Source organism: Parasteatoda tepidariorum, chromosome 5 (genome assembly GCF_982258835.1).
Source record: "Parasteatoda tepidariorum strain Cologne lab strain chromosome 5, Ptep-v5.0, whole genome shotgun sequence".
Taxonomy (NCBI): domain Eukaryota; kingdom Metazoa; phylum Arthropoda; class Arachnida; order Araneae; family Theridiidae; genus Parasteatoda; species Parasteatoda tepidariorum.
In genome coordinates, this window is record NC_141759.1 from 27,838,305 (window position 1) to 27,866,263 (window position 27,959).

At 30.1% G+C, this 27,959-nt stretch overlaps 2 protein-coding genes across 2 annotated transcripts in view; one reads left to right on the top strand and one right to left on the bottom strand.

Moving 5' to 3' along the window:
• Positions 1-1,710: 1,710 nt before the first annotated feature.
• mRpL11 (mitochondrial ribosomal protein L11) lies at positions 1,711-12,372 on the top strand. Its single transcript, XM_043053737.3, has 4 exons — positions 1,711-2,101; positions 5,522-5,617; positions 8,984-9,077; positions 12,010-12,372. Exons 1-4 carry the CDS (start codon positions 1,967-1,969, stop codon positions 12,285-12,287), a joined length of 603 nt encoding a protein of 200 aa, XP_042909671.1. The 5' UTR covers positions 1,711-1,966; the 3' UTR covers positions 12,288-12,372.
• Positions 12,373-19,087: 6,715 nt separating this feature from the next.
• LOC107450530 (alpha-crystallin A chain) overlaps positions 19,088-27,959 on the bottom strand; it is a 32,840-nt gene continuing 23,968 nt past the window's right edge. The window contains exons 2-3 of the mRNA XM_016066346.3: positions 25,391-25,772; positions 19,088-19,582 (exon numbers count right to left, since the gene is read on the bottom strand). Coding sequence (XP_015921832.1) covers positions 19,391-19,582; positions 25,391-25,744 — 546 coding nt within the window. The 5' untranslated portion in view covers positions 25,745-25,772 and the 3' untranslated portion in view covers positions 19,088-19,390. The remainder of the gene's footprint in view (positions 19,583-25,390; positions 25,773-27,959) is intronic.

The following is a 27,959-nucleotide window of genomic DNA, read 5'->3' on the forward strand; positions in this document are numbered from 1 at the left end:
AAGGTTGGTATTATTACCTTAGAAATAAATATCTATATATACCTTAGAATAATATTTTAATACTTTATAAATAAAGGTTGAAAATTCCGTTTTTGCATGATTAATATTGGAAAAAATATACTACGCCAAAGCATATGCTGTCTCGAGGACACCTGTTTTCGACCATAACGGACAAACATTTTCAAAAATAAATTATGACACCATAGTTCTGAGATATTAAATGGTTTTGTAACTTATCTGATTATTTGCTATAACTGAAATGAAAAATTCATGCTGGAGAGGGTTAAAGAAATAACGCCGGTAAATATAAAGTAAGGAAATTTTGATAGAATGTTATTGAAATAAACATTAGTTGTTAACTTACTGCATGTCTTTTTTTTTATATGTAGCACTAGCATTATGAATTTTTTTGCGGTCATGTGTCTAAAGATTTAAAAAAAAAGTCTAATGCAGTGAGGCTTAGAAGTTTGTATTTTCTTTTTTTTATGAATATAAAATTTATTTGAAAATTCACGAAAGCTTAACAAAAAATTTGAATTTCCCCCTTCTTTTTTGGGAATATAACATAACTAAACGATGTTTCTCTTCATTTGAGAAAAGATTAGAGGACCCGATGTCATTTATTTATGTTTGTTAAATATATAGGGATCTTTTCGAACCTCGATATCACGAACTTCAATAGCATAAGCTTTTCTATACCGAATATTTTTCGTATTTTTCATGAATATTGCTGTTGAAATATTGCTGTTCATTCAAAATATTTTTTTTCCTCCTGAATTCTGAAGAATTCAAAGTGATTTCTGGATCTTCTAAACTGTCTATTCTGACTCATAGTGACAGCAAAAGGTTTTTATTTTTAGAGGATCTGTGTAACGGCTTTCTAATAAGAGATTATTTTCACTGACATATTTATTATTGGAGATCGAAATGGGCTACATGTGACGTAGAGCAAAACTCTCTATCTATGGCAACACTTCTTATGCTTTTACCATTGGCGCATGGAGAGTAATAGGAGAAGGAAGTTCGTTACTTTCTGATTTGATTTTCAAATAAACTTTTTACAAAGATTAAAAACTTTGCAGTTTATAAACTATATGGAACTGGAAACAAAAGTGAACATAATTCTGAAAGAAAACATCGCAGAAATTTTAAAAATTATTTTTGACTGTTAAATACGAAAAATATTAAGAAAGGGTAAAATATCCTAGTACATTCTTTTACAACTGAAAAGAGGAAGAGAGTAGGGTTATGACCATGGATCCGGTTCTCTCCCCAGATGACGCATTCTAGTGTTGCTATTGCGAATGCTGTTGTTATTTGTTGTTGTTACTTTACGTCGCACTAGAGCTGCACAATGGGCTATTGGCGACGGTCTGGGAAACATCCCGGAGGATGATCCGAAGACATGCCATCACAATTTTGATCCTCTGCGGAAGGGACGGCAACCCCGCTTCGGTAGCCCGACGACCTGCGCGCGAAGTCGAGCACTTTACGGTAGCACAGTTTAACGAGGACCAATACCGCACACCCTCGGTCCCTACGCAGACTGATCCAAGTGGTCACCCACCCGCACACTGACCGTAGCCAGTGATGCTTGACTTCGGTGATCTGCTGGGAACCGTGTCTTAACGATCAGTCCACTGCGGGACGCTATTGCGAATGCAAAACCAACGTATGTGCGAATGAGATGTGAACGTGCCTCTTCAATTTAAATGATTTGTAAGCTCTAAGCTGATGAACAATGCATTCGCACTTTTTGTGATCAAAGTTTTGTTTACAACTGATAAATAGTAAACATGTCCTTAAATTCTAGTTTAATTTCCTTTCAAATAAATCAGTACTAAAATAAGTTCTTCTTATTCATTTGTACTTTTATTAATTTGTGTTTTGATTTATTACTCTTTGTATACATTATAATTTCTCTTTATTTTATATCAGCCACACGTTACAATTTATAATTATAAAAATGTCTAAAACAGCTCGTCGCGTGAAAGGATTTAGAAAAATAATTCAAAAAGTAATTCATCCTCCTCATTTAAGAACATATATACCTGCAGGTAAAGCTATGCCTGGACCACCTTTGGGCCCTCATCTTGGGCAGGTAAATACATAATTTTCTTATTATTTTCTTTATATGCTGAAATGTTAAAAACTTCCGGTTTTTAAAAAAATATTTTTCATTAATTTACTTGTGTTACAAAGTGCTGTGGTAACTTTTGTAATATTGTTCCAATACAAAGGAAAGTTCATAGTCTTTGATACCAAACTAAGATCGAATTTAGAGTCTAGTTGATTTTATTAATACTAATTCTTCTTCTTAATATTTTTGTTGACAATAATTTATTCTTTTTTTTTTGTAATGTATCAATGTTATTTCCATCACTGAAATTGGTTTATTTTTATGAAACAAAGTATGACTTAACTAATCAAATGAGTATGAGAAAAATACTGCAGTACAAAGTCCCATATCATATTTGGGTGTTTGTTTACTGGTTTTCCAGAAACTTTTTACAATTAATGCCTATAAGAAAATGTTATAAAATTGACCTTAATGATTGCCAATTAGTTATTACTAGTGTGCTGTGCCCCCTGCTCGCTAACGCTCGCCAACCCCCAAAAATTGCAACGCAATCTTATAAGGTTTGCTTCGCAAACCAAGCTCGCTTCGCTCGCTACTAACTTAGGTACATTGCAAATGCACAAAATTCTAAGAATTCAAAACAATCATTCAAATCCATATAACAACTTTTTTTTAAAGAAAAATTACATCTTTTTAGTAAATACTAAGTCATTAAAATGAATTTGAATTTAAATAAATGACATGTAATTCGTTAAACCTATTATAAATGTGCTATAGTATAAAATCTTAAGATAAAATTTCGAAAACTGATATCTCTTTAAAAAAGTTAAAATTTTGGCTATAATTAAGTCTATTAAAAATTGAAATAAGTGAATTGCAATGGAAAAACCTGCATAAACAAAACATTGAATTTCGGAAGAAATCTCATTTGGTGAGAATGTCAAAAAATTGTCAAAAAATACAAATTACTCTTGTCAAAAAATACAAAATAAACTGACCTCAAATAAAACTCCAAGGACTTCGAATCAAATAAATAAGGAAACTACTATCACGTTTAATATGAAAGGAAGATTTATTAACTAAACAATAAAATTACAGCATCGCAGTTCCAAAAAACAAATCTCACACTCACTCAAAAAAACAATTTACATTCTAATTAGTCACCATAGCAACCTAGAAACTCTTCTCGCTACCATCTATAAACTGATATATAATAAATAAATTATTTAACAAAAAATACGATGCGCATAAGCACATACTATTTTACACTCTGGTTATTTCAGTTTCCGTTTTTAGAAGCACTATAAGTTGAGCCACCTAAACTAAATTTGGCATGTGACATTTTTAGCTGCAATCATTGGTTGATTTTCTAGCGTTGCCATTCGGGGAGTTGTAATGAGGCTTTTTTTTATCGCCGTGTAAGAGAAATATATATATAGATTCTTATTGGATAGAGCGTAATGATGTTTGTTTACCCTAAAGTCCTATTATCTGAAAAAATGGGGAGATTTCCGTATTTTGATCTGTGGCAGAATAATCGCCAAGTCTTGGCAACTTCCGGGCAATGGCCTGCGAGAAACTTAAAAAAAAAAAAAAAACCATCACTGAAAGGGACTGATTCGAAATGTATAACACCTAGCCGTCCCCAGACAAATATGTATATGTTTTTTTTTTTTTTTTAAGTATTTGCAAACTTAAAGTCTATTTGGCACCTTGGCGGTTGTAGTTGGCGTAACAGATACGGAAATATCCCCGAAAAATCAATTTTCCAGATTTGCCACATGATTCTGGATAGGGGACATTTCATTGAAGAGGAAGATTAGCTCTCTCTCTGCTCTTCACACGGTGACTATATAAATTAAAGTGGCCACCAAAATTATCATCATTAGTCATTTACTCACCTTTGCCTCTTTTAATCACCTTACTCTCACCACTCTTTAGTTTCTGGAAGCACACCTGCATAATGTGCATAGAAATGTTTATTTTTAATAACTTCTGTTTATTTTTTATTTAAATGTTTGACGAGTTGTATGATAATGAATTTCCTATAAGGAATCTTTTAATAAGCTGAAGATAAAGTTAAATCTTAGTTTTTTTTTTCAATTTATTTAAATGAAATTATTTTACTTCTTCATTATTGTTCATTATTGTCCAATATATTTTTTCAGGGCTTTTCTTGCAATTTTTTATTGCAGGTTTAAGCATATTTTCAGGTGTGGCTAACTTTATTTTTTTATTGAGATTGTAAAGTAGAATAAATTGTTGAGAAAAAGAAACTTCTTAAAGAGGAGACTGGTGTTTGATTTTGTTTCTTTGATGAAAAATGAAACTGAAATAAAAAGGCAGGTGCACTATTTCATCTTTGGCACACCCTTAAAGACCCATGAAAATGAAGTGGGAAGGGGACTTGCAAAAAGAGTAAATAAGTCCCTAAAAGTTATATTTCTAGTAAAAAAATTAAAAAACAAATGAAAAATGTGGCAATGATTGAAGGATAAGACTTATCAGAAACGATAGAAAATGATAAAGTTAAATCAAATGCAAAAGATTAAAAAAAAAAAAAAGTAAGAAAGAAGGAGAGAATGAGCAATAAAAGTTTACAGAGATAAATAAAGCTTACAGCAGCAGCTGCAAAAATTCTAACCTTAATATTTTATGTTTAATAAAAAGGCTAAATTTTCCTGAGTTAGTTATTATATTTCATTCTGGTACAGAAGCTTAAAATTGATTATGAGAAAAACATGTCTAGATTTGAACCTTTTTATATTCTTTTTTAATTATTATTTTCCTTAAAACATATGTTATATTAATAATATGGTATTTTTCATTATATTTTTTAATATAAACATTTTTTTTAAACTAAAAAAATAAATATGTTTTTATAACAATTTGGAAGCAAAATCATTAAGGTATTTTTAACGCAAAGCATGGCCAGTGGAAGGAAAAAAAAATTAATTTTCTTCCACCGATAAATTTTCTTCTAGTGACCAGTAGCCAGCAGATAAATTTCCCATTCCAGTGCTTTACTTTCCACTGTATTATCCATTTGGATATTTCTGTATCGGTATCTGTTCATGCTTAATACTTCCGCCAAGGTGCCTAAGGGTTTTTCTACTTGCAGAACTTATTAAAAAGAAATTAGTTTTGGTTTGCTTGGGGTGGGATGAGTTTATTTTTTGGAGTTATTTGTTTTACAAAATTACCAGTTTTAGCTTTAGAGTCCCATTCTGTGATATTTGTTTTAGTTTCTCAGAGGTCGCTATTTGAAAGCGTTTATTTTGGTACTGGCACAATACGGTAATCTTCTTTCATTTGTTGTTATCAGTCTCTTCAGTATTCTCTGATATAAATAAAATATCTCATAGTACTAGTTCTACATGTTCTTAATATAAAATATGTTATATGATATATTTGTTTTGATTATGTATTTATTAATTCTAGCGTAATATAAATGTTGCTCTATTTTGTAAAGAATTCAATGAAAAAACTAAAGATATTAAAGAGGGCATCCCTATTCCAACTACAATTACAGTCAAGGTAAGCAAATAATTTTTAAACATTATTTTGCTTGAAGCACATTGACTTGTAGTCTTGTATTTCTGAAATGTATAATTGACATAAAAAAATATTTTAAAAAATCATCTTGGTTCATAATTGATATAAAGAAATGACATGTTTTGAGATCTCAAACTTACGTTTTTTCAGGAAGACATTATGTGAGTGATGAAAACTGGCAAGTTAGAAACAAAAATATGTACAGTGCACCCAAAAAAAACCGGACCACCCTGTATTACGTTTGATGTAATGATCAGATCTTCGCATTCTAGTACTCAATTTTAATGGCTTGAGCGGATGACCAGTGACCTTAAATATGCTAATTACTTCCTGCAGGTGATATTTTAAGTTACGAAATCGGGCACAAAAATGTACTTTCTCTGAATGAACATACCTTTTTTTATATATCCCGATTTCTGACATCCAAAACCACTACCTGGGAAATATGGTCCCAATAGTTTGGTCAGGATAGCACTCCAAAGTTTGTGACTCCTTAATGTTAATTTTAATTTTTGCATATTTCGCTATAAATCGAGAACTTTTCAACTGAATTGAAAAAATTCTGCACACAAATATAAAATTCATTAATCCAAAAATAAATGCATGAGAAAAATAATAATAAAAAAAAAAATATTTATTGTTTTTTATTATTGCGTTTAATAATGGATTAAAAAATTTTCAATTATTGTTCACACAATTTTTTACATCATTTTAAAGAATATAATTTTACATGGCAAAGTATAACATTTAAGCAAAATCAGTTGAATAGTGCATGAGAAATTGAATTTCAAAAATTTCAGATATTTGAAATTCGATTTCTCAGGAACTATTTGACTGATTTTGCTAAAATTTTGTTATCTTGTTGTACAAATTATATTCTTTAAAATATTGCAAAAAATTATTTGGCTTACAGTTCAAAATTTCTTTGACCCTTATTAAATATTAACTTAAAGCTATATTTGCGCGAAAAGTAAAATGAAAAAATAAGCTAGTAAAATTAACATTAAGGTGGGTCCAAACTTTGGAGTGCTCTCCTGACCAAACTATTGGGACCATATTTCCCAGATTGCAACTACCACCTATATTTTGAGGAGTCAGAAATCCCAATCTGTTGAAATATTGAAAAAAAAAAGTTATATTTATTCATAGAAAGTACGTTTTTGCGTCTGATTTCGTAACTTAAAATATCATCTGCACATATTAATTTGTATATTTCAAGTCATCCCCTTGAGTCATTAAGATTGAGTTCTAGAACGTGAAGATCTGATCATTAGATCAAAAATTATTCAGGGTTGTCCATTTTTTTTTTTTTTTTTTTAGTACTGTACATTACAAGGTTGTATGAATTTTAATCTGGTAATTTAACTGTCCTGATCTATATCAATTTTGGCCAGCTTTGTCGATTGAAATTCCTTTCTTTATTTAAAACTAAACACATTATTTAAAATTAAAAGATATTTAACTAGTATGTATTTAAATTATACTTATGTCAATCAAAATTTCATGACACAAATAACGTGATGCTGAAATATAACACAAATGTTTAAATAATTTTTTTACACAAAGTTTCTTGTGCATTTGAATTTCAGAAATGAGTAGAGAGTTTTGCTGTTTTAGACAGTTTCATAATTTGTGTTAGATTATTTGAAATTTGTAAATAATCTTTCTAATGATGAAGGAAGAACTGGCACAACAGTTTATTAGTTTAAATATAAACTCAAAAAATCTCATATTTACTCTACCTTTAATCTTTTTTATTGCTATTCACCAAACATCAGATCCAACTGTATTTTTTTACGCTTTCAGAAAAATAAGATTTTGGGTATGGTGAAGGTTCTACTTGATATGAAATATTCTTACTTTTAATACTTAGATTACTACTTTATTGAAAAATCTAATTAAAATTAAATTTTACAGTTCTGACCTTTTTTTTGTTGGATGGTTTAAACTAATTTTCTCCAGTATCCTGGTCAAAATCAGTTTTTGCCAGTTAGAAATGCATTCCTGCATTTTCCAATGAAAAAATAGAAATGAATGAACTGGAAAGAAAGGGAAACCTTGGCAGATGAAGGACATTACGGAAATTACATTGTGACTTTGATAACTTCTGTTCCCTTTACTTATTGTGGTTTCTTTTTTTCCTATGGTTTTCGTATCTAAAATTTTTCACTTCTCAATATGTGTAACAACTATTCAAATAAAACTTTGAATTCATTCATTGCTGAAGCCAGATGTTGGTAAATGTGATTTTCAAGTTATACTAGAAATCTGGCATATTGCTGAATTAACCTATTTATGTTAGTTAAGTTGTAAATTAACTGCATTTATATCATTCTCAATAGAAATGTACTAAAAATGGAAAGCAAAATCACAAGAGAATTAAAATTTATCTCTCTCGACATTTCATAGGAATTGTAATGACGTTAACAGCAACAATGTATTGATTGATGATAAATAGATAATTAATCTAATTCTTCAGTCTCTATGGCAATGATTCTCAACTTTTTTTGTTGTTGCGGCACACTTTTCGAACCTTGACGGCACTCAATGAAAAAAATTAGATTAAAAGTTGTTTAATTACCTATTTTACACTGTGTTAAATAGTTTGTGATAATAATTTTGAATGTGAAACAAAATAATATGTACTACAAAAGCAAATTTATTAAGGGATTAATTATTTCTTTCGATCAATTTTTTTGTCAGTTATTAGCAGTTATTTATTTTTTTGCTAGTTATTCATTGTTAGCTTGTTTTACATAGTTATTAACTGTTATTTTTTTTTTTTTACATTAACTGTTATTTTTTTGTGATTTCTTGTTAACTAGTTTTTTTGCTAATTATTAATTGTTAGCTTAATTTTTGTTAGTTATCCTTTGTTAGTTTGTTTTTATATATTTGTTTTTTTAGTTATCCTTTCTTAATTTGTTTATTAATAGCATAGCTTACTTTAATGATTAGCTCTTACAGCATTTTTTAAAATTGTGTGTCATATACAATTTAAACACTTCCATCATATTTTAAGATTGTCAGAGACAAGACAATTGCCGAGAAAGATATTCATACAGTTAAAGCGTGGAAAAAGTATATATATATATAATGCACTTTTCTTTAATTTAAACTTTACTCATAATAAAAATAGCATAATTTTTATTGTATAATTTCTAATATTTAGCGACACATTTTAAGAATTTGGCAGCACCCAAAAGTGTCGCGGTACATTGGCTGAGAATCACTGCTCTATGGTTTAATAGCTTTAAAAACACATAAACTTTTTCTGTTTTTTTTCATAATTTTTATGTGATTTACTTTTTAAAATAACTTTTTTCAATTTCTCTTTATATAATTTAGCCTGACCGCACATTTGATATATCTTTTGAAAGTCCTCCTATCAGTTACTTTGTAAAACAAGCAGCTGGCATTGAAAAAGGCTCTATGCAACCAGGTAATGTATTAGTGTTTTAATGATAGTTTTTAATGATAATTGTTGTATTGATAATTAATAGTTAAAATGATTAGTTTTGAATGATAATTGTTGTATTAATAATTTATAGTTTTTAATGATTATTGTCATCCAGGGTTACTCAATCAGGTGTGCCGAAAAGTTTTTTTTAATAAGTTATAAAGTTAAGCTGAAGTTTTAATTTAAAAACACAATCAATGGGAAAAGATGCCTCATGGAAGAAGAGAAAGGTTTAAAATGAATGAATATCTTCTAGTCGATCATTGCACATAATATTTATAAAGACCTACAAAATTCAACATTCTTCTTAAATTTTTTTATACCTCTAGCTATTAAAATTATATAATCAATATTCTATATATTCTTCTATTTACTCTATATTTTAAAATAGTGAAATGAGTTAAAATATCATTATTATTTCAAAGCATAATAGTAAAAGTGTGTTTAAAAACTCAAAAGAACCTAATTGTTTCAAGTTTCTTGTTTTATGCTGTAGTGACTGACCAACTGCCACATAATTAATCATAGAAGATAATTTTTAGTGAGGGCTTTAAATGTCTTGAGTTCTAGTAAAGATGTAAATAAAAAACACTCCATTTGTCAGGGATGACTAAATATTTAGAGCTTACAAGTAAGTTCTGTCTCATAAAATTTTTTATTTTAAATCTCACATATTTCTCACAAAAATAGTTTCTATATGCAAATTCTAGGGAAAATATAAGAACACAACTTCGTGAAACCTTTGAGACTGCAGGGTTCGTAATTCACTTGAATGATTTACTCAGAATTTCCATAAATAAAACCCCTAGTATATTTTTCCTACCAAATAGACCCCTTAACAAGTTTAATGCCAAGAGGCAGCAGTATACGGGCAGGAAGTGTTATAAGTATGGAAATATTTCTGATATTTTCTCATTTTAATGATATGTAGGTGATATTTGAATTATTGAAACCTTATGGTTAGCTTATTTTAAGTAAGCACTATTATTATTTTGCAATAAGTATGTTTAAATTTTTCTACATTCTATTATGGTTTTGGTCACTAAAAAGTGAAAATAGTGGCAATCAAAAATTTTAGTTTGGCTAGTACCTTTAGAGTTGAATTTTCATGCCCTGACTTATTATGTAATTTGTATAAGTTTTTAAAAAAATATTTTATTGATAAAATTGACACGACTTTAATAAAGGTAAACCTCGATTTTGTGTATGTGTATTATAATACATCATTTTAACTTATATATTAACTTAAAAAAAAGCAAGTTAGTTTTTAATCCTTATGAAAGTATGGCATTGTTTTGTAAAAATTGTGGTAATTTTTGGTTATGAGTAAATGTTTATGATACTTTTGCACACTCAAAATATAACGACCTTACATTCAGGCTTAGATTAAATGAAATACTTTTTGACAATACAAAATTTTAATTATAAAACTTACTTCAAACAATTCTTTTCATTACCACCTAAAATTAGGACGAAATTTATCTGAATATCTTTGATAATTTTTTAAAGTGTTATAATTTTTATAAAATTATATTGATTATTATGATTATTATACATTTGTTTCTTTAAATGTAGCAGTTTTTTTAAAGATATAAAACTAGTTATTGTTGTTCTATCCTAATTTTATAAAATTGATTGTGGGATAGAATATAAAAATTCTGACCTTCTGAGCTTTTTTTAAAATTTTTTTAAAATTTTATTATAAATAATGAGTAGTACAGTATACTCTCTATCTCAAAATTGAAGAAATGCTGAAAAAATTTCGAGATAGATAGTTTTCGAGATGGTTCAAAACTAAATATGTTTTAAAAAGTAAAAAAATATTTTCTAAAATATTATTCTAAAAAGTAGAGTCATGAAACATAAGAATAACTACTAATAAATATGTATTTAATGATAGTTGACTATAAGTCTTAACATAACAGTGATAAATTTATTTTCAAAAGTCAGATTAAAATAATTATGCATTAAATAGAAAAGAATTAGTTAAAAATAAATTTACACACTGATTTTTTTTTTGTTGAAAAAATTAATTTTCTATTTCGAAAAAAAATTTGACATAAGGTTTTGAGAAGAAACCCTTTGACATAGTTATTCGAAATAACATTTTGAGGATATATAGTGCCAAGAGAAAAATTATTTATTGACGTCACAAGGTATCAAGGTTCGAGATGTTGAGTTTATACTGTATTAAAAATTTTTCCTTGAACTGTATTTGCATGTTTATGAGAATTATGCATATCTGCTCACATTAAAATGCCTGCTTATGTTTGGGAGACAATGGTCGTTGTTTCTATTGTTAATTGCATAAGTAAAAAGAAATGAAACTTTATTTTTTTTAATGCTTAAAAACTTCTCTTTAGTTAGATTTTAGCATCCTAAATTTTAGAATTTTACAAGCAGTAAAATTCCTTTAATTAGTGTTTTAATCAATCTGTTTTTATCACTCAGTTTTCGCTTAGTTGATTATTTATTTGAAGAACTTTTTATAAAGTGGTAAAAAGCTTGTTGTTTCGACCAATGGGACACATCTCGTGTTTAAATTGACTATAGAAATCTTATTATATTTATCATGTTTTTTAAAGCTGCAGAAAGCAGCTATTCTATGGCACACTAACACAACCTGTATTTGTGGGTATGATAAGAAAATTAAACACTGTTGAATCTGACACAAATGAACTGAATGTGCATTATGGCAAAATAGTGGGTGGATGTGGGATTAATAACATTCCATGTGGGATTAATAACATTCCATGTGGGATTAATAATGTTCTATATCTGATGATGTGGGATTAATAATATTCTACAGCCTGGCTCCACCAGGTTGTAGAATATACTTTTTCAAACAGAGTTGTTAAACTAGCTAAAATGTTTTTGCAATTTTATTCATTTAAATACTTCTTACATTTCCTAGGTCCCAAAGATTTGTCTGGTAAAATAACATTCAAACATGTTTATGAAATTGCAAAAATTAAAAGTCAAGATCCTCAGTTTGAGTGTGTTCCTCTTAGAGAAGTTTGTCAGAAAGTGATTGATGAAGCAAGAACATGTGGTGTTGAAACAGTGCGTTCCTTGACAGTTGAAGAATATACCAAATTTATAGAAGATAGGAAATTAGTTTTGGAAGAACAAGCAACAGAATTAGATGAGAAACGTAAAGCTAAAATCCTTAGACAAGCTAAAGCCGTATGAACAATGTTAAAAAGTTTTGAAATTGTGCTACGTAGTTATTTTTTGTTGTTATAAACAAAATAAAATATTTTTTTTTGTTTCTGAATTTTTTATTCTTATTTTTTTTTTACGTACATTCAGGTACATAATGCCATATTTCTCCATCTAATTCTGTCCTTACCAATAGACCTGGTCTGTTCCCATCCAAAAATCCCTATGATCTGTAACTCTTTTATGTTAAAGATCAGAATTATATGTTTTAAATTAAGCATGGGACTTTCTTTAGTTCTTTTTACTTCTGGGGTTCACTTAAAAGTAACAAATATTTTTTCTCTGGCCATTCTAATTATGCGACCCAAGTTCCACCACTGGGTAACTATTTACTCTTCTACTTTTATTATTATTATTATTTTAATTTCCTTTATTGTTTTGTATGGCTTTAAGCCTTTCAGAACAAGAGTTCTGAAAGATTTTTAATTTTTGTTTTTCTATTTTTGTCTGCTAATAATGTAGCAATTAAAACTGCTCTGACAATTGCTTTCTAAACAACTACCTTTTCTTTTAAAATTTTGATTCTAAGTTTGTGTTTTTTTCAATGTATTCAGTTAGTAGCAGTAGAGTTCAATTGAGTATTATTTTTCTCTATTTGATAGAAAATTGCAGATTTTATTTATGACTTTTATTAACAGATGTTTATTGGTTTGTGTTTACTCATCTAATTTTTAAATATATTTAAAGAGCTAAAAAGATGAACTAGGTACAGGACATTTTTACATCTTCAGAGTGGCTACTAAAATCGAGGTCAGAAGAAAAGCGGAGGTATTCGAACTATTTTATTATGGACTTATTAGAAGGTGGGGCTAATAATTCTTTGCCTTATTTTATTTAACGTCACATAATTTGGAACAAAAGAAATCATGTAAATAATTCTGAATCGAGGTGTGAAAATGTAATAAATTTGAATCAATTTATTACTAAGAGCATAATTTATTCGAGGTGGGGTAATACCGAGTAGCAAAGATCTAAGGTCTGTTGAAGCTAAACTGTTCGGCTTAGAAACTGTCCATGGTGCTTAGTGTTTTTAAAAAGTGCTTAAAGGTGCTTATTTTCGATTTTCATTTCGAAAGCACCTTTAAGGGCTTTTAAAGTCCTTAGAGGTGCTTTTTTTCAGTGGGTGTTTTTTTAAAGGTGCTTAATTTTCCCTTTTCGAAAAGGAGACTTTTTTCTTTACCATGTCGATTTTTGCCACGTATTATGCAAAAGCATGCTTTACAGATAGTTCTATTCAACTCTATTCACAATTCATCCAACCATAATCTGTTTTGTCGTACCGTCATTCTATAGCGTATAAAAATGCCAATGATTTTACATGTTTGATGTTGATTTACTTGCGAGTCCACGTGTGCATATACTGAGCTGAGTTCGGTGAGATTATTGCACTCTCATGTGCAACTCTGCTGCATTTTGCTAGATATATTCTCAATTTCAGGCTTCGTTTTTCACCCTCTAATATGGAACCGAAAAATCTCTTGATCATATTATAATGACTAATATAATCAAGAAAAGCTTTCTTTGTCTGAAACTAGTTATTTTATCATGCTCATGTAAAGTCTTTGAAAATTATTTTACATTTTGTTCAAGTATATTGTGCTTAAAAAGTACTTAAAAGGTGTTTGTTTTTTGTTGAAAGATTTGACTACGCTCCCTGCTGTTAAATTCAACCAAAATATTACTTGTGTACAGTATATCATGCCAAAAAGTCATAGATGTAATACTTTTTCATAAAGGATTTTTTTTTTCCTTGAAAAAGTCAAATTACCCGATCTTACCCTGCTGGTGGGTGAAACCGTTTAGACATGTTAAGTATATGGAAAATTTTGAAATACTAGAATTTCAGTGAAAGAGCAGCAGACATTTCTATTTTTTGACAATTTAGGAAAGTTATACGTGTAATGTAGCCAAGGCTGAACTCAAAGGGGAGAGAGAGAGACAGTTCTGTCCGGAGGCCTGAAACTCTTGAGGCCCTAACCGAAATTCCTTACAAAAATATAGTGTTTATTAATGTTTATTTTTAAATAAGGAAATGGCAGAAAATTGCTTTATATCTAAAAACCTAAAATTTTTATAATGGATCTTCAAAAATTCTTCAAAAAAAGTTTTTTTTTTGTGCTTTGGAATCTTTGTTCAACCTTCGATGTAGTTATCTTTATCCTCTGATGCACTGCAGCTTTCGTGGACCTAGCATAGATACAAATCAAGGGGACGGGGCATACTCGGTCTTACCACCCTAGCAGTGGTTATCGAAACGAAGCAGAGCAGCTCTACTATTGTGCTAAATGTTTAATGAGCTGGGCTCTAAATAATTTTTATACTTGTAATGACCAATAAATAAGGAAAGCTTAATAACCAGAAAACATTTGAAAGTTGACATAATAAAACAAACTTATCTACACAGATGTCGAGAATTAATCGGCAACGCTAGGCCAATATGGCAATTTCTTCTTGAACAGTAGAATGAAATTCAGAATTGGTTCACTAGAAATCAAAGCTAATTTCACCAAAATCGAAGCACTGAGCCGCGATGGCTCAGGGGATAGAGCGTTCGCCTTCCAATCCGGTGAACCGGGTTCGAATCCCATCGATGGCTGGTCGATGCAAATCTGCATCTGGCTTGCACCGACCACAGTGCTGACGTGAAATATCCTCAGTGGTAGATGGATCATGGGTTAGAGTCCCTTTGCCGTCCGGCTAACCGTTGGAGGTTCTTGTGGTCTTCCTCTCCATGTAACGCAAATGCGGGTTAGTTCTATCAAAATATCCTCCACAAAGGCAAATTTCTCCCAATACTTGATCCAGGAGTTCCTTTGTCTTCTGGATTGGTTTCAAAATTACAAGGCTGCGGAGTTTAACATCTGTAGTCGTAAACCCCAAAATAGGGTTGGCTGTTCAACTATGTATTACTCCACTCTCCTCTATATCTGATTCTGAAATACGTGAAAGTATTTTACAACTATCAGATTTAATTTTTGATAAAACTGTAGGAATTGCTTTATTGATGCTTCAAATGAACGAATGAATGAATTTTCATCTATCAGTAGTGGTCCCGCAGTGGACTGATCGTTAAGACACGGTTCCCAGCAGATCACCGAAGTCAAGCATCACTGGCTGCGGTCAGTGTGCAAGTGGGTGACCACTTGGATCAGTCTGCGTAGGGACCGAGGGTGTGCGGTATTGGTCCTCGTTAAACTGTGCTACCGTAAAGAGCTCGACTTCGCGTGCAGGTCGTCGGGCTACCGAAGCGGGGGTGCCATCCCCTCCGCAGAGGATCAAAATTGTGATGGCATGTCTTCGGATCATCCTCCGGGATGTTTCCCAGACCGTCGCCAATAGCCCATTGTGCTGCTCTAGTGCGACGCTAATTAACAACAACAACAACAACTATCAGTAGTGTTAATAAAATGTCTAATTTCGATAAACGAAAATTGACATTTTCAAACCATTTCTAGCGCTTCTTCAAATCGAATCTACAGATCAAATAGTAAAAACGGAAGTTGAATAATTTTTGAAGAACTTGGAATTCATAAATTATATTTATATTGCGGTAAATCAAATCGTTAAACAGTGAAATGTAGGATGAAAAATGAATTGAAATGTCATTTTTGTTCCTAACAAGGTCATGGTTCGTAAGTTCGTGTATCAAAACTTCGAATGAAACCATAAGTGAAAGCGGATTTCGTGTCATACGTCATTTGGGTAAAAATATAACTTCAATTATTGGTCAAATAGTCTAAATTTGCTCTAATAATTGTTTCAGCATGAACGATTTTTTGTTTATGTTGATTTCAATAATATTAAGTGGCATAAATTTGAATGCAATTTAGGAAATAGAGTTAGTATTATGTAGTATAAGTTACACTGCTGAAATTTTTAAACAAATTTGTTTAAAGGTATGTTTGTTTCAATAAACCTAGTCCAGAACCTATGCATTTAGTTAATTTAAATAAGGAAGGTATAATAGATAGAGATTAGATTAGAAATCTAATCATTAATTAAAGTGAATTAAATGAACCTTTCACTGTGATGGAGATTTTTATGTATAATATTAAAAACTCTGTAGATAAAATTATTATGATGTGTTTAAATCGAAAGTAGGGTTAATTCCTGATTATTTTTGTTCACTTACGTTATGCGATAATGCAAATCCGAAATTTATATATCAAACCTTGTTCCATATGCATTAAGAAGAGATTTTGACAAAGAATTTAATGCATTACCATAACTGCCAACTTTTTTGGATTTTCCGGAAGATTTTATTTTCATATTTAAAGTGGTAGTAATTATATACTATTTTTTCTTTTATAATCTTAATTTTTAAATGATATTGATCACCACTATTCTTACAAAAATTAAGCACATATATTAATATGCGTTACTATCATGGTTGACAACTTAATTTTTCTCAAATACAACGTATTAGTTTGCTTAAAATTGAAGTTTTAATTCCATTTTAATACCACTGGGAAAAATGATAATGGAAGGGATTAAAAGTTGGCAGGTATGCATTAGGCCCTAATGATTAGGGGTTGCACTTATTCAAAAAATTTAATTCAGAATAGGGAACACCTTTAGTTTTAGTTCTAAAATCATATGGTACAATTAAAATAAGTGCAGATTATAAAGTACTGTAAATAAACAACTCCATAAAGCACGTCATTCAATATCGCGGATAGAAGATATCTCTTTCTTTCTCTCTATATGCAGAGATGCCAACTTGCTCCGGACAGCAAATATGTACTTTAAAGTGGTAGTTTATCAATTGTGATTATTGGTTTAATAAATTCAATTTAATAGATATTTATCCACCACTATTCCTGAATAATTCTTAGGCTTATACAATTCACCACTTTATAGTACTTCTGTCGTGCTGTACCTTTTAAAAAGCAATCAAAAATAGTCAAATATTTGCAAAATTTACTCTGAAGTTATTTACCGTTTTATTATTTATTTTGGTGCGTCCGGAGCAGTTGGCATCTCTGTATATGTATGTGTAAAAGAGAAAGTCTGGGCCGATTCGTATTTTTTTCAGTAGTTGAACAAGTAATTTCTTTTTACTTTATTTGCTTGTAAGAACTAAGGTTTTTCAGTGATATTGAGGTACGAACCCATGTCTATCTCTGTTTCAATTCATTAACCCTTTCCGGTGCAGTGTAGTGAGTCTTGCAGCACTAATTCAACAAATGTTACAAACCGCTAGATATGAAAAACTAATAGTTTTTTAAAGGTTTAGAAACCACTATTATTTAAACAACAAAGGGCTAAAGTATGCCGCTTCGTTTGAACTGCACTCTTTTAGGGAGCACTTGCTAATGTCCTTCCTCACTACATACCTACCAACTTTTAATCCCTTCCATTATCATTTTTCTCAGTGGTATTAAAATGGAATTAAAACTTCAATTGTAAGCAAACTAATACGTTGTATTTGTGAAATCTTAAGTTAACAATCATGATAGTAACGCATATTAATATATGTGCTTAATTTTTGTAAGAATAGTGGTGATCAAAATCATCTAAAAATTAAGTTTATAAAAGGAAAAATAGTATATACTTACTACCACTTTAAATATGAAAATAAAATCTTCCGGAAAATCCGGAAGAGTTGGCAGGTATGCCTCACTAAAATCTTCAATCGAATTGCTGTTCTTGAAAAGGTTAAAAAAAAAAAAAAATTAAGGTATTTTCAAGCAGTCCATCAAAAATGTTCGATCGTACCTGGAATGATCAGACTATCACGTTAATATTTTATCCGCAAATAGCATAAAAACTTTTTTAAAAACTACTTACTGCCTTGACAAGTACAAGCAATAGTATTTTGCTCTCTTATTTATTTTATCAGTTGTGCTTGCGCATTTGAAATTTTGAGTCGTCCTGCATTATATTTAAATTTAACTCAACTCTTACTGGCCACTCTTCTATTGTAATACTTTTTATTTCGTCAGACGCAAGTAATAGCAACTTTCCTTCGTTTTTCATTTTGAATTTGTTGAAAAATGGTAAAAATCTTATTTCGTTTCTTTCTTAGCCATCATAATAAATTAAAAATGAGATATTTAAGTTATGTAAATTCTATTTCTTTTAACTAAAGTGGTAGCATAGCACCAAAAAATATTCGATGAATATAAAATAAAATTTTTCGTCTCCTCTACCGGGAATGGATTAAGTTAATTATGGATACTAGAGGGTTAAGTGATCAACCGGGTCAAAATACGAAACACTAAGATATCAACTGTCCCTAAAATGACTGATGATTTGGAAAAACTAAGATAAACGGACAAAATAGAAAATCAACTAAAAAAGCCAAAATTTTTTAAATCAAGTCCCAAAATTAGTTGCAAGGTTCGTTAATAGACGGCGCAACTAATTGAGAAAACCTAAAAAACGATTTTTTTTTAAAATTAACTTTTTTTTGTATCAACAATGAGAGGTGTCGGAAGAAAAATTAACTAACAACCTGTCAAATACTGCTGTTGGGATTGTCTAACATGCTACAGAAAACAGTGATTTATAGATTTTTTCAGTCAATATTTGTCGTTGACGAACTTGGAATCTAATTTTCAAATAGTCATGATTTCGTTAGATTTTGTTCATTTCTGTTTTTCTTTGATGGATTTTTTAAATCATTTACTTTTTCAAAAATTACTTACAAGCACATTAAATCGAGGAATGCCATTGGCATATAACATTTTTTTAATAAAGGTAAAGCTAAAACTTTCTTAGATTCAAGACAGTTTAGGCATAAGTATATTAAAAATGATACAAAGAAATCTTGTGAAATCTTTCTTTATTTCTCAAAAATTGATATAACTGTACATCATAGATTCATTTACTTGCATACCAGTAAAATTTCGTGTTTTTTTTCTCTCTTTAGAATTAAGAATATTTTTCTACAAAACATTTAATATATGGTGAATTTATATGATACAAACCAGCTAGTGAATAAATATTAAACTTAGGTATAAAAACATCTTCAGCTTACATATTATGTGATATAAATTAATACTTTCTTAAAGTGTGAAGCAAAATTTAGCATTAAGTAGAGATAAAATAAGGACCGAGTACAAAATTGTTTATTTGTTTTCGATGGGAATCATGTGAACGCCTTCAATGGCTGGTAAAGGTGCTTCTACAGTCAGAACTCCGTCAGTAGAAAGGGACGATTTGATCATTTCAGGATTTGTGCCTTTCGGGAGCAGAAATTCTCTGTTGTATTCTCTGTATACAGATTTGGTTTCAGATTTTTCTTCGTGTTTAGCCTGGACCTGAAAAAGAAATGTAGAATTGAAACATTTCGTGCCAAATAATCTCTAAATGCTGGTACAAATCAGTGTACTAAAGCAGGGTTCCCACGGTCCTTAAATACTGCTTAATTATTATTTTGGAAAATAAGGGTCCTTAAAAGTACTTAATTTTGGTACAAGGTTTTTAAAAGTCCTTAATTTTTCTGCATCACTATTACTTGATAGGAAAATTTTTTTCAGTCTTACAAAAATATTTTTAAAAAAGTCTTTCTTTTATCACCTAGAGTGAGACCATGTATTAAGGGGTAGAGCATTTTAGAGCGACAAACTTTTTGGCATCACTTAATACTTAGCATGATTGGCCCACAACTGAATGGGTGCTTGTTGTAATAATTTTTTCAATGTTTTTCCCAAATTTTTTTATTTACTCTTTTTTTAAATGTATGAAAAAAATTGCGAATATTAATTTCTGCACTTAATTTTACAATTCAGTTTCAATAAAATCATTAAAAATGGAATACGGTTTAGTTTCATAGATGTTGTTAACATTTAACAATCTGAAAATATTTTTTTAAAAAAACCCAACCCAGAAATTACCTGGTCCTACTTTAACGAACCCTGTTAATTAATACAATTATATCAGTACATACATTATAATAAAATTGTTTTTTATTATTTTTTTATTTATTGATGTTTCTAAGAAAGGTAAATAACTGTCACTGGTGGTATATTCGATGATAAACAATCATACTATTTTTAAGGTTCTTAATTTTTCGAGAAAGTCCTTAATTTTTTCAAAAAAAAAGTCCTTAAAAGTTCTTAATTTTTGCTTTGTTTAAAGAATGGGAACCCAGTAAAGAGAATAATCAAGATCATCGACAATTACCAATGGTATAATGAGAATTAATACGGGTGTTGCCGTTAATGTTCTACAAAGGAATATCTAAAAAAAAACCCGACATGGGACATATATATATACACACATAGGAAGGATGCTGCTGTTTCTGTTCTTCTAAGGCAGTGTTTCCCAAAGTGTGGTACGCGTACCCCCAGGGATATTGTTACAGTTTAGGGGGTACGTTTCTTATGCGAAATATCTTGCAACAAAACAAAATTTCAAATTTAAAAAAAATAATAATAAATAAATAAAAAAACCCAAGCTAGCCATGAAAATTTATGATTATGTATTTTTCTATTGGCTATTTTTTTGCAGAGTTATCAGTTAATAATTAGTGGTGTCAACAGATATGATTTTTAACTTTTGTGCAATTTTTTTATAGTAAAAAATACATTAATTTTTTAATTAGTGGTATACAGCGTTACGAACATTTTAGAACGGGTACGCAAAAGTCATAAGTTTGGGAAACACTGTTCTAAGGTACATCATAAGAGTTCTACACGTATGCACAACTTGCAATGTCCTGTGGATTGCTCAGGAGAGGACACCGGACATCCTGTCTTGTATTGCAATTTTAGGTGCTTATTTAATTTCGTTTTCTTAAGTTTCAAAGGTAAATAATTTTGTAATTGAGTCATTTATTAACTAAAAAAAAGTTAAGATATAAATTTTTTTTTTGTAATTGGTTGTATTTGCCAAATAAAATGAACGAGTTTCCAACTTTTTACGAGGTCAACATCGTTCTGACAAATGCTGTATAGCGTGGAGTTGGCAGCTAAACTCTGGATGATGTCCTTCTCTAATATGTGCAATCAGTTCTTTAACTAGTTGAATGCCGCGCTAATTTTACATGGCTTGCCCGTCTGGCCACAACGGTAAATAACTACAAACTAAATTTGCAAATTTGACAGATTTTGCGAGTTTTTTAAATGGTTTCGCATGATATATCAGATTATACAGTGGTGAATTATATAAGCCTACGAATTGTTTAGAAATAGTGGTGAATAAAAATCTACTAAATTGAATTTATTAAACCAAGAATCACAATTAATAAACTACCAATTGAAAATATTTATTCGCTGTCCGGAGCAAGTTGGCATCTCTGTGCATATGAATAAAACTATTTTTGTGTGTTCCACATTGTACTTATTTCTTCAAACCATTTTAGTAACGATAATAAGATAAATAAAAAAAAATTTACTCGAATTATTAATTTCTAATAATCTTGGCTTCGCCGGTCTCCGATGACCCCCGTGTTAACATAAATGGGCTTATGAGCCGTACTTTGTTATAATAAGCACACAAGCTTGCATACGCCAGTATAAGAAGAATCATATAAAACGTTTTCACCCCCGATTTGCTGTGGTAAACGTACTCATCGTACCTCCCTAAAATATGGGGATAAAATTTAAATTAATTTTGTCTAATAAGCCAAGTAAGTTCATTTTCTTTTATTCATCTCAATCTCAAAACTATTATTTTAATATAACTAAAAAGTAATAATTCGTTAAAGATTTAACTTAAACAAGTTTGTGTTCTTCCTAGGAATGCGATTAAAAAATCGGTAAGCATTATATAGTTAAATATTACAGGATGATTCAAGTTCAATGTAAACATTTGTAATAATTTATTATCAAGTAAAAGAAATATGAAATCTATATGACGAATACTTTGAGGAGAGTTTGATTGAAAAACTCTGAAATTGAACTTGTTCAAAATATTTTCCAACATCATAAGAATCTGGATTGAGAAATAAAGTAATAAAAATAGAAAACTCGTAAATAAGTTACGGCTATTATTTCAAAAGGTGAGATATGAGGTTTAGATTTCCATGCGGAGGATTTTATTACTCACGATATTTCATGCGATTTTTCAGATTGCAATCGTGAGTGAAACATTCGTACTAAATGACTTTTTCACGCTAAAGGAAATAAAGAATTTGTTTTCAGTTTTTATATACAAGCTTCACATATTGATACATTTAAGGAAAAAAAATTTTTTTTTTTTACATCGCTTTCACAGGATGCCAAACGATTTTACAAAGTGATAGAAAATTAAAAGCTATCATCTCGCAGAATTTTATTTTAATTTGCTAACTGTTTAAAAGCCCCCGTCACGTGTTGGGGCTACTTAGTGGCCCCAACACGTGATACGTCTGCTTAACACGTGATGGGTGATTAAGCAGAGATGACAACTATCTAATGGTAACAAAATGTATGTTTCAATGTATGATTTTTGATTTAATAAATTTATGCTAACTTTCCTTACCACAATTGATAAATAAATCAAACGAAAATATAAAATGCCACTTTAATCGAGTTAGGTCGTGGTGAAGCTTTTAAAGTGTTTGCAAAATTCCACAAGTTTTGTTAAGTTGTTAACTCTCTGCATTCCATAGAATATCCATTTTGTGCAAAGCGAAGCAGTTAGCATCCGTGGTAATAAGCAATTCGTGAACAGTTTTAACTTCCATATTTAACTCAGAGGTGTCAACTTCAGCGTTTTGGCGAAAGATTTTTAGTTGTTCTAATAAAATATATGCTCTAAAATTTATTTTTCAACCTTAAAAACGTGATTTAAAAATATTTTGATCATCACTATAAATAATTCGAAAACGCAAGAGAATATTTAAAAGTCTTACTACATAATGTGCTGAGTGTTAGCCGCAAAATTAAAATTGCTAACATAGGTTGGTCTTTCACTTAAAATTAAAAAAAAAAAAAAAAAAATTGCTTCAATGAAATCGAAACACTGGGACAAAATATCCTTCAAATGATAAAATTCTCTTTTATTCATAACTCAAGAAGCATTAGGGATCTCTCTGGTCCCATATCTCAAAAATAAACTCACCAACATAATGCATAACAAAATTAAAAGCAAAAAAAAAAAAAAAAAAAAAAAGAATTCCAAAAAAATTATCAGACAGCAGCGGTTACCATAGCAACGCATGCGCACTGTTTACTTAAACTCTTGAACACAGTTGAAAAGTGTGATGATTTCCAAATAAACACCCCCAAAAGAACACCTATTTTGCTAATGGGTGATAAATAAATAATAATTCGGCTGCTATGGATTAAAATTTAGAGATATGGTAGACAAAACTTTATCAATGCTAGTGCATACTTATCGCTACAGCTAAAAAAAATTAATTTTTGTTATTTTTTTAATTATTATTTTTTAACTATTATTATTTTAATTATTATTTTTTAACTGTTATCATTATTTCAATAATTATTTTTCTAATTATTTATATTTTATTAATTTCTTGAATTCTTTCTCATCGAGTTATTATGGTACTGAATAGGATATCTCCTGAATTATTTATAATAGTGGTAATATCAAATGGGTTAATTCTTTAAAAAAAGGAGTGTGAAAGTTAATAGTTTTTATATGAATTTTGCAATTTTTTTATGATCGCTGAAATTTTTATTTCTCCAAAAAAGTTAATTTGAGTTTCCCAATGCGAGTTCTTATACCTTGCTATTCTAAAGGGGCTTTGTTTATTATAACTTGCGTATAGTTACCCTTTGGCATTCTGATGTCCTTACTGAATAGACATCAAAAGACACCACTTAGAAACGTAAATTTTTATTTTTTTAATATTTAATAATTACTCCTAATTTTGGGATTATTAGTTATCGTTTATAAATATGCGTTAATTACAAGGTCTGGTCGTAACCTTTAACGAAATTTACTTATTTATTACATGATTATATTGGTAAATTTGAGCTCATATTTCTTAACTGATAATTCTTATAGACATTTCTTGTGGAAAAAGCACCAAAAGAAAACAGTTGTAACATTTAGGGAACCCAGGCCTTATGATAAATCAGGCACTGATTACGCAATGTAGCACTTTTTTGCATGCTTTGATTTGGACGCATCACTTCTTCGGCGTTTGCGCCTTAGGGCGTTATTTGACAGTATTATGCAGTTATATATTTAGATTATAGTTATATATTATATTTATTATATATTAGACAGTGAAATATTGACGTTTTCCACTTCATTAATAGTTTTTAATTCATAATATTATAATAGTTTTTCTTTTAAAAAATGGTAGCAAAAATTATTTAACTATGGATATTCATTTGTAAGAATTGAGACATTTACATAAGAATAGGGCATTGATTAAAATATCAAATCTAGAGCTTTATCGCTCATATAATGAACCTGGCATTATTAACTTTATTAAACGACAAAGAATAAAATGGGCAAGCCACGTTATCAGGATGGACGAAGATCGTACCACAAAAAGAGTTTTCAATACCAGACCTGTTGGCACACGAAAAAGAGGTAGGCCAAATTTGAGATGGATAGATGACCTAGAGAAACACCTTTCGGTCCTAAAAACTAAAAATTGGAAAACACTAGCAAAAAAAAAAAAAGAAAAGAAAGAAGATTAGCCTGGAAAAAACTTGTTGAGAAGGCCAACGCCCACCCTGGGCTGTCGAGCTATTGATGATGATGATTGATTAAAATAATGTCTCTATAATGGTAAATAACCATTTAATTCAAAGCCAGGCTATAACTTTTGCCTTGACACCATGCTTGCATGGGAGGATAAAATTAAGTTGGTAAATTAAATATTAAATGATTTATTATAGTGCGGCTTTCAGGAGAACTCCTCTAGACACCCGTCTCGCGTCGTGGCTAAGAGGGAAGGTCGCTTCGAATAGGGGTGAATAGTTTTGTCTTAATCTTAGCATAGGTCGACGTGAGTAAACCAATCGACACCTTCTTTTCTCTTTTTCACCCCCATTAGAAATGTGCTCTCGCTTGTTACCATAGCAGCAGACAGCCCCAGACTTTCAGTCTGGAGGAGTTCTCCTCAAAGCCGCACTATATTTACATTCTTTTAAATAGCATTTTAAAGTATTCGGAGGGAAAAATGACTTAATTATTGTTAAAAATCGTTCTCAAATATTTACCTGCAATTTATTGTCGACTGTCTTTACGACAATTTCTTCTGGTTGGTATTGGCTTACGTCGAATCTCAATCGTAGTTTCTTTCCATCATCGCAGTCTTGGATTAAAGGGGAGCTCAACCCATCAAGCCAGGTTCGAACTTCTGATTTGTGTGTGGTTGCACCATCTGTACCAGTAGAAGCTGAGTGACTTTGAAGGCGAGGTGTTTCTCGATCCATTAATTGTGACCTAAATCGGTTCATTTCGTCCTCCATTACTCTCATCTCTTGATCGAATTTTTCTCTGATGGAACTGAATTCTCGATCAATTACACTGAAATCTGATCGCAGAAGTGGGAGACGACGTTCAAAAGGCATTTTTAAGGTTCAAAATTTATGAAGAATTCTGTAAAAGATAAAAAGCTTATTAGTTTTTCTTTCATTCAAAAAGTTACTTCATTTAACTCGCAATAACTAAAATAAATAAATACACCTCTCTTAACGCACGGTCAGAAAGTTTAGGAAGTATTGAACCATAATGTCATTCAAATTTAACTTACGATCTTAAAAAGCATAGTACTCTCTCTGTGCACTGCGAGATACTTAAGAGAGCATTGAACCAAAATATGATTCAAATTTAACTTACAATGGCTGTGTTTCTGCTTGAAGTAGTTTTCAAAATGAAATATAGATGGCAGCACAAAGTCACGTGATAAGTAAATGTTAATTTTTGTTTTCTGTAATATGTAGTTTAGTTCTCTGTGTTTTGTCTCAAAGTTGTGTTACTAAATAAATTTCAAAGTAAGTATTTTCCCCGAGAAGAATATCCTTTTACATTTTGTGGCGATTCCCACAATCCTCCAGGCTGAAAGCATAGTACTCTCTGTACATTGTGAGAAAGTTTAGTGAGTGTTGCACAATAATATAATTCAAATTTAACTTACAAGTTCAAAAAGCATAATACTCTCTCTATACACTACGAGAAAGTTTAGAGACTATTGAACCATTATATCATTCAAATTTAGCTTGCAATCTCCAAAAGCAGAATACTCTTTTTGTATACCGTGAGAAGTTTTACGGAATGTTGAGCCATAATGTGGTGTTGAGAGGAATCATATTATTGTTCTTTTTAAATTTGAATTCGGGGTACTATGGTTCCACTCAGGGCCGGATTAAGCTTACGCGGGCCCCTTAGATTAAATTTTTTTTCTCGAACATTTTTTATTTATTCAAATATAAAAGTATTTATATATCTTTTCATTTAAGAAAGCATATTTAAAATTAAAAAAAATAATAATGAATTAAATTTTACTTTATTAAATTAAATGAATTAAATTTTACTTTACTTTATTTAAAAAATTAAATTTTACTTAAATTTTATTTATTACTTTATTTAGTAAAGTAATAAAATTTTACTTTATTTACTTTACTAAAAAAATCATCGTATTTTATTAATATATATTTGAAATTGATTTTTTAAAAGAAAAATCATTGTTTTTCTTAATTTTTTAAAATTTATTTCCAAAATTTTTTTTTAAGGGGGCCGCTAATCATTAAGGGCCCCATGCCATGGCCTAATGCGTAATACAGCCCTGGTTCCACTTGAATGGAAATACGATTTGATTTAACACCACAATAAGATTTCAGGCTCCCTTTCTTTTCTCAAATAGTTTTACAAACTCTGAACACCTCCTTTTATCAGTAAAACTTTTTAAAAAAACAAGTCAAGCCAGGAAAGAACAGCCACATTCGAACTATCCATAAAACTAATTAAAAACTATTTTACCGAACTATTCAAAAAATGCTTCGATTTATTTTGTACTTCAATAGCTGAAACTAGAATTTTTTTAACCTGGATTGGTTGATTATAGAAATTTTGTAGGTATTTTTTAAGTTTAAACGAAAAGGAATAATATACCTTAAATTTACGCTGTTTATCTGTAAACAGTATCAAGAATATTGGAGCCATTACAATTAAATTGCCATTCAATTACAGAAAAGCCAAGGATCCAATTTAATCCGAGAGCATTGATTTACAAGAATCGATGAGTGTTTAGGAGAGGTCAAACTGTGACAAGGCGTAGGACGAACGCCTACAAGGAATTAAACAAAAGTTGAGTTTCGGCGGCACCGATCTTCTGACAGAACCGGTTCATTAAGAAACAAAGCACATTACCTTATATAGAAAACGAAAGTATTCAGTCATTTGGTCCCTTACTTAGTGGCTTTCTAAAGTTTAATTCTAGGTCTCTTGATAGTTGGGCGCTACGTGTCGAACATCATTCTAAATGATGCTACAAACAAATGCAATTGAATTAAATCAGCAAGTTTAATTAAGATGCCCGAGGATAATTCGCATGTTTCGAGCATTCAATTAAGGTTACAAATAAAGTTGATATGCAAATACTGAATTAAGTTTGAAGTTTGGGATTGAATTTATGGATCTATTTCCTGCATTAAACTTAAAAGAATTTTGTTTGGAAGCAGTTATAATTCTTAAAAAAGGGCGCAGTGTCCAATTAACATTAAAATGGTAGTAGAAAACTCAATTTTTTCTCTCGCTATTTTCAGATGAAACGAAATATTTTAACAA